The 8,013-nt window shown below is 39.7% G+C and overlaps 1 protein-coding gene across 1 annotated transcript; it reads left to right on the plus strand.

Moving 5' to 3' along the window:
• Positions 1-239: 239 nt before the first annotated feature.
• Positions 240-1,560, plus strand: LOC138150235 (zinc finger protein 480-like). The gene is given in 2 exon segments (XM_069073666.1): positions 240-470; positions 473-1,560. Coding segments are annotated over 2 exon segments (1,230 nt in total). The 3' UTR covers positions 1,472-1,560.
• Positions 1,561-8,013: the final 6,453 nt, after the last annotated feature.

Genomic DNA, 8,013 nt, shown 5'->3' on the forward strand with positions numbered 1-8,013 from the left:
TTATAGCTAAAGAAACAGACTGAGGGCCCTGGCTGTGCCCGTGCTGCTGCTCACACGCCCGTTGCCTTGCGGCCCTTGCATGCACGGCTCCCTGCACCCTGGCGGGGAGCCTTCGGAGCCGCAGCCACCCTCCAAGTGACAGTCCCAGGGTCCTAGGCAGCCCCAGAGGGTGACCCCCACCTGGGGAAACCCCGAGGCCAGAGGACCCTGCCCAGGACACCAGTGAACCCCCACTGAGGATGGCCCAGCCCTGGTGGCCTGGATGCTTGAGGAGGCAGGAACCCATGACCTTCAGGGATGTGGCCGTGGACTTCACCCCCAAGGAGTGGGGGAAGCTGGACCCCTCTCAGAGGCAGCTGTACTGGGACGTGATGCTAGAGACCTATCAAAACCTGGTCTCCCTGGGCTGGGAGACTAGGAACAAGACCCAGGAGAAAACTTCAAAAGAGAACATCCCTGAAGAAGAACCACCCAAAGGGGGCCAGTCAAAAGACTTAGAACCAGTGATCACTGTTCCATTTTGAGCATCACAGAGGAATGTGGGAGCCAGACAATGAGGCCCCAGGGAGGGGAAGAGAGACACTTGAGGCAAATGACTAAACATCCTAAGATTCACACTGGAATGAAGCACAAGTGTAATGAATGTGAGAAGGCCTTCAATAACCACTCAGCTCTTACTGTACACCAGAGGATTCATACAGGGGAGGAACCCTATAAATGTAATGTGTGTGGGAAAACCTTCAGTAACAGCTCTTACCTTACTGTACATCAGAGGATTCATACAAGAGAGAAACCTTATAAATGTATTGAATGTGGGAAGGCCTTCAGCAACAGCTCCTACCTCATTGTACATAACAGGATTCATACTGGAGAGAAACCTCACAAATGTAATGAATGTGGGAAAACCTTCAATCACCATTCAGAACTTATTGTACATCAGAGGACGTATACTGCAGAGAAGCCTTACAAATGTACTGAGTGTGGGAAAGCCTTCAGCAGCAGCTCCCACCTTATTGTGCATCAGAGGATTCACACTGGAGAGAAACCTTATACATGTGATATGTGTGGAAAAGCCTTCTTTAAATCCTCTGTCCTTGATCAGCATCAGAGGATTCACATGGGAGAGAAGGCTTTCAAATATACTGAATGTGGGAAAGCCTTCAGACAGTGGTCAAGCCTTATCAAACATCAAAAGATTCATAGTGGAGAGAAGCTTTTTAAATGTCAAGAATGTGGAAAAGCCTTTAGTGATCAATCAGAACTTGTTGAACATCAGAGGATTCATACTGGAGAAAAACCTTATAAATGTAGTGAGTGTGGGAAAGTCTTCAGGCACCATTCAAACTTTAGTAAACATCAGAAGATTCATACAGGAGAGATGCCTTATAAATGTGAAGAATGTGGAAAAACCTTTACACGTAGCACAAACCTAACTCGACATCAAAAGATTCATTCCAGAGAGAAAAGCTAAGCATAGCCAATTTAATCTAGCTTCCTCTCTTTGCAGTAAGTGTGTTTTCTAAAAGAATAAAATCAGTCAACAAGCATTTACAAAAAGCCTTCTATATGCCAGACAGTCTGCAAGGTGCTAGGGTCCATCCAGTCTTTCACTCTTATTCATTTAATGGTGGTATTTAAACTATTCACACTTATAACTAATAATTTTAATTTGTCTTCTGATAATTTCTTATTTTTCATGTTACCCAGAAGGAGTAAAATCCATTTCACCTTTTAAACCCAGTTAATAAAATAAGTTATATTAAAAAAAAGAAACAGACTGAGAGAGATTAGGTGAATTGCCTCACAATGAGGCAAGTAATTAATTTCCTGAGGTAGAATTTGAACTTAGTCATCCTGACTTTAAAGTCCAGAACTCTATGCTCCCAAGCTCTCTCATGGCATGGATTTCAATACCTGTATTTTGAATGAGGAAAATCAGATTTTCAAGTCTGTGCTTGTAAAGTTTGAGAATTTTATCCCTAGACACACCCCCTTCTGTGACTTTTATATATTTTTAATGTACAAGCCCTCCTAAATATTACTATTCATTCAGCATCCACCAAATGCACTGCATAGAATGCCAGAAAGTATAAGAAAAAGTTATAATGATGTATCAGAGAAACATGGTTTTTGTCCTTGAAGAGCTTATAAGCAAAGTCTAGGTAGCTGTATATATTATTGAGTAAGTAAAGAAGAGAAAAATCACAAGTTGTACTTCACCTTCATATAGATTTCTGCTCATTCTGCTTATTCTATGACTATAAATTTTGAAGAAGAAAATAAATTATCTGGAAAACCCTCCACTTAAAGGATTTTGTTTAAGTATGCAAATAGGTACATGAGAGGTGTGTGGGGGGGTATAATGTATGGCAGTAAAGAAGCAGGATTCAGTCAGAATTAACTGTTCACTAGGAAAGCAGGTGTGGTGGTCCAGTCAAGCCAGAGATTTCACTGGCTCCTAATTCTATTAGAGGTTCTTGGGGAATTCATTCTCAAGTGATTACAACTATCACTCTAGGAAATGACCTTTGAATTGCATCTCTAGACCTCACTCTTCACCCATATTCTAATGCAAATAACCAACTTTTTTTTTTACTTGGTTGTGTTAACATCACATGTTCAAAACTCTCATCTTCCCTCACCCTGAAAGAGTTAATCATTTTCAGCTATCCCACAGGAGTTCATCTAACCACTAGTCCTAGTTGACTCAAAAAGCTTTGGTCTCATCTCTGCTATCTTTTTCTTCTAACCCAGTCTGAAGCCAGTTCTCACAAATGTCACCATAAGGCCTAATACCTGACCAACGAAGGCCAGTCTCCTCAACCTAAAAACTGCCCAGAGGCTCATAAAGCTTCCTGAAGCAGGAAGCAAGAGCATCCTCCTTGGTCGCACTAAGTGACAGAAATTCCGTACTTCAGTGGACCTCCTCAAAGGTGCTTCCTGAGCAGTAAGGGCATTACATCAAGATATTCCATCAAGATGCTCCTGAAAGGGTGGTAATAAAAGAGAGCTGTAATTTAATGGGTAAAAGAATCTTATGGAGTGTGAACAAATCATTTTGGCTATTCTTTTCTGAACCCAATATTCCAGTTCCAAATGTAGATGAACTAGAGGTTTCAAGTGAGTAGTATTGCAGACACTGTCATCCAGTTATTTTGTTTTTAGTGTCTTCCTTCTTCTTGTACAAAATATTAAAAGAAACAGCTGACTTTCTTGTTTGTTCTTTGTGCAAGGTACTGTGCTAGACTGTGTATGTGGTGGGAAATGAGGAAGGTGGGGAGGAGACCTGAGTGGTGGGAAAAGGAATAGTCAGGAATTAGCCTAATTGAAGCAGAAGATTTCAACTGGAAAGAGGCAGATAAAGTTAGATGGACATAGTGGACCAGATGTGGAGGACAATGAATATTATATTGAAAAGTTTAGATTGGAACTATTTTTGTCAAACCCAGTGAATTATTTTGCTGATTCTTCTTTCATTTTAAGATTGTAATACCAAGAATGACTTTAGTGCAGGCTCATCTGTTTAACTTGGTACTTTCCTAACAACAAATCCAGTTCATTTAGAGCCAGAAAGTCCCTCTTCCTGTTAGGCTTTTGAATGGCCTCAATCAATTTATTTAATGTTTGGCGATTTCTTTATTTTGTTAAATATCACAATATATTTAAAGTGTTTTGTAAACCTTCAGGCCCTATATCAATGATACCAGTACATCAGTAAGTCAATGTATTTGTGAGATCATCAGTATGAGTTCTTCTTTCATCACTGCTAATCACAATCCACCTATATCTTCTCATCCTGTGCAATTAACATCCATGTTTTCCCATGCTGTCATTATTATTATTGTTGTGGTGGTGCTTATTATTATTGTTAATACTACCACTTTGGCTGTATGTGTATGGTCCAAAATATTTCATACTGCACTCATTAGCAAATTATTTTCTAATCTTAGGTACTCAACAAAAGGATCCAACTAAACACACTTCTTTGTTCCTTCCCCTATGTAATGGCAAGCTGAGTGAGACTTTTTGCTGTTTTTTCTGCATATGTTATTCATTTTCCCAGCCTCAGTTTTACATGCCTCTGCTCTGAGCCAATCAGACATGTGCAAGTGGGCTCTAACCAATCAAATACGTACATGTAGGCTCTAACCAATCAGATGCTGAGTAGAACTATATATAAAGAGAGCTGGTGTTGAGAAAGCAGGCATTAAGGGACCCAGCATTGAGAGAGCTACACAGTGCTTAGAGAGAGAAGCAGTTTGAGTGGATGAAGAGAGAAGACCTCTCAGAGCAGAAAGGAGACCTTTGAGAGTTGGGAGGAGACCTCTGAGAACTGAGAAGAGACTTCTGAGAGAAGAGAGGAGACCTCTGAAAGTGGAAAAGAGACACCTGGTGGCAGAGACTTGCTGAAGGGGTCTCTGAACTTGGAAAGCAAATAGAGCTATAGGGCAGAAATCTGCTGTTAATACAAAACTTCTGAACTTTGGAGGTGAATTGAGATGATGGTGCTAGTGGTGTGTGTTAGTATTGTTGCCCTTTTAAGCTTTTCTTTCCCAGAGGCAGAAGTTGTGGGCAGTAGCCCCTGGAGCCTGCAATTGGGCAGGAGCAGGGAGTAGAACAGTTCCCATGAGCTGAGAGACATGGAGCAGGAGTGGAGAGCTGCCTATATGTGAATCCAGGTGAGAGTTGGGAGTGGTCAGCCCACCAAGGAAGAGCCATAGAACCTGGAAGTCTACTTTGAGTTAAGATGAAAGAGGACTTTACTTGGACACTTGGTATTGATTAATGAGACTGTTCTTACAGTGACCTAAGGGTGGATAGTTTGGTATTTTCTACTACCTCTTAAAGAAATATACTAGGGAAGACCCTAGCCTGGGACCCCCTGATTTTGGGGATGCAATGATATATGCTCCATAATGTGTTGTGCTAGGGAAGACCCTAGCCTGGGACCCCTGATGGTGTAAACAAATATTTTGCAGAATGCTACTGAGCTCAATGATATATGCTATGTGCCATATGACATACTGAGTATTATGAAATATAGATATATATTGAGTGATATCTTTTGCTTAAGGATTTTGCTGTGAATGCTATGCTTTACTTAATTGAACAATGTTTAATTCTGAATAGAGAGTTCATTATGCTATATGATTAGACCCTTAAAATTATTCACAGAAGCAGTCCTCAGACCTGCTGCTGTGATTGGTGTTACACCCTCCCCCCAGAATATTAATGGAGTGGTCAATAACATAAGTTATATTTTGCCCTTCTGGACAGAAATGGTAGTATATTAATTAGTGTTTCTTGTAGGTTTTGCTGTGGCACAAAAGTAATAACTTCAATTCATCCAGTAATCTATAAAAAAACCATCTTTCCACCCCTACTCCTATTCCCATCTGTGTGTTTATGGCCTAGTTCAACATCAAAAGGGGCCTGATCCTTAATGTGTATTTAATAAATAATATGAGATTTCCAATTTTTTGGAAGACTTTATTCACCACCATGACCATCTTCTTATACCACATGCCCCCATAGTCCACTATTCAATAATGATTGCCAGTTAGTAGTAATAACAATAATAATGACCACCATAACAATGGGCATTACTTTTTGCCAGTCTTCACTTCTGTGGGCATTTCCCTAGCAAATTTTCTTAGGGTGTGTGTACAGGAGAAAGAAAAATAATAACAGGTAAAGCTTATGTTTCTACTTCTTTATAGCTTTGATGAAAGGTTTCACAGAAAAGGGGTTTTATATTATTAATTTCCAGAACATTGCCAGGACATGCCTCTCATGATCCAAGTCTCTGGATCTCTTCTGGCCTTGTCCAGATTTCCTAAGAGTCCCTGTCAGCACATATTTCCCCAGGTCTGGGCAAATACAAGTCCTTTAGCTCTAAGCTTCCTTTTAGAATTTAAAATTTAGATTAGCTTTGAAATCCCAAAATGTGAACGGGATCCATCACATACTCTGACCATTTACTACGTAGGGCTGGAAAACAGGTTAGTACTAAGAGCACTCATTTACTCATTCCTGCCCTTAAGCCAAGTGCTATGTATGGAATTCATGGCTAGAACCTAAATGTGTGATAAAAACAAATCTTTTATTGCCAATCTATTTTTTTTACAAATGTTATAGTTCCTTACACATAACAATAAAAAGTTTAAATAGATGAAGAAAAGTTTAAGGGGTTGAGTGTCTATTTTAAAACTGGCTATAAGTCTCTTACAGTTAAAGTAGAAAATGCAAGGTGAGGAATAATGTTTCTGTTTTAGAAATTGAGGCCTCTTAGATGAGATCTCTCCATGTAGGGTTGGATTTTGGCCAAAAAATCTTCAAGGTCTTGTCTGAATTCTCTGCTTTTAGGCAAAAGGCAGGCCCATATATTGAGAAAAAATGTTTTGAAATGCGACGTTGACCATAAGTCAACAAGAAAGGGTCACTTATCTGTACCCACAGCTCTCTGAAGAGAAATCCACCAAAAATAGATTACCACTTTATTTTGTAGGACAACAAATATAGAACTAAAAGGAACCTTGGAGATCATGGAATCCAATCCCCTTCATTTTACAGATGAAGAAATTGAAACCCAGAGAGTCGTATGACTAGTCCAGTATCACACAGGTAATAAGTGACAGATCATAATTCAAGCCTAGACCATCTGGCTCTACACCTAGCCTTCCTTCCACTGCTCTACATTGTCATTGGCTCATCTGGCAATATTCAACATTAGTTCAGCAAATATATATTAAGAGACCATTTTATGTGAAGAACACAGTGCTAGGCACTAGATGAAATATGAAATTTAATTAAGACTCAGTCCTATCCCTCATGGAGTTTATATTCTGAGTGCACAGCACATGGCAGACAGTCCAAATTTAATAGATGCTGACTGACTGACTTGGTTTAGAGAATGATGATTCTCATCTCTAGTTTCTTGAATCTTCATTCATATATTGATATACAGCAATGTTATCAACCTTAAGTAAATATAAGGCACTCAGAACTTTTACTTGGGAGGAGGGGGAAACACGAAGAGGATGAAGTGATCATACATAACAAAAAAAAGTAAAGAATGGCTTGCTGTAACTCCAAAAAGTAAGAAATTACCAAGGGAACTAGAGTTTTGCAAGTGATGGGAGTTCTGCTTAGAAACTGCCAAAGGCTTTTCTAGTCATTTCCAAGGGCTTTCAAGGAATCATTTTTTTTAAAAAGAAGAAGAAGGACCTTCTTTCTTGGTCATATTTATTCAACATTCCACTTTGTCAAAGGGAGAGCCAAATAAAATTGCAGTACACCTTTTGAGAAATCTTGAGTCATTAGATTTCTGTTTCTTACCAGGAAATAGAGAACTCCATTGCCATCCACAAACTAGCACATTACTGGTACTCAACAAATGTTTAGTTGTAACAAAAGCAATAACAAGAATGCCTACTACTATTGCTTGAGAGCAAGAGAGCCCTGGAGTGACTGATTTGCTGTAAGGCCACAAGTCCTAAAGAATATGAAAGGCAGAGTCCTGGTGTAAAGCTCTGAATACATGCTTTCATTATGGTTAAAAGCATCTGAATTATAACATGTAGGTCTATTTATTAAAAGGAAAGGCTTTCTTTGGCATGGGATAAATTAGTGTTCCAGCTACAGCAAGATGCTGTTTAATACAAAGGATATTTCTCTAATTTCTTTCAGATCTCAGTCGCACAGCTTAGAAGAGTTTGGTGTGTCTATTTCTAAATGGCATGACTATTATACAATCCCCTTTCTTCAGCTGGCATCAGAAGGATATTCTCATCCTCTAGGTCGTCTGTTCTTTACTTCCTCAAAGCTGAGGAGGCAAAAACACTGCCAGCCTCGTCCAGCTTTTCATGGAAAGCTGGCATTGTGAACTGGCGCCTAAATGCACTTACAGACTGTCCCCAGAGACAGCAGTGCTTTGAGGTGAATTCATAACATTAAGGCCAACAAAGACGTTAACATTAACTTTCTCACTTAACAGAAAGAAAAGTCTACAGC

This window comes from Petaurus breviceps, unplaced genomic scaffold (assembly GCF_028583685.1).
Source record: "Petaurus breviceps papuanus isolate PSGF00001 unplaced genomic scaffold, PetGlider_PUasm1.0 90865, whole genome shotgun sequence".
Classification (NCBI taxonomy): domain Eukaryota; kingdom Metazoa; phylum Chordata; class Mammalia; order Diprotodontia; family Petauridae; genus Petaurus; species Petaurus breviceps.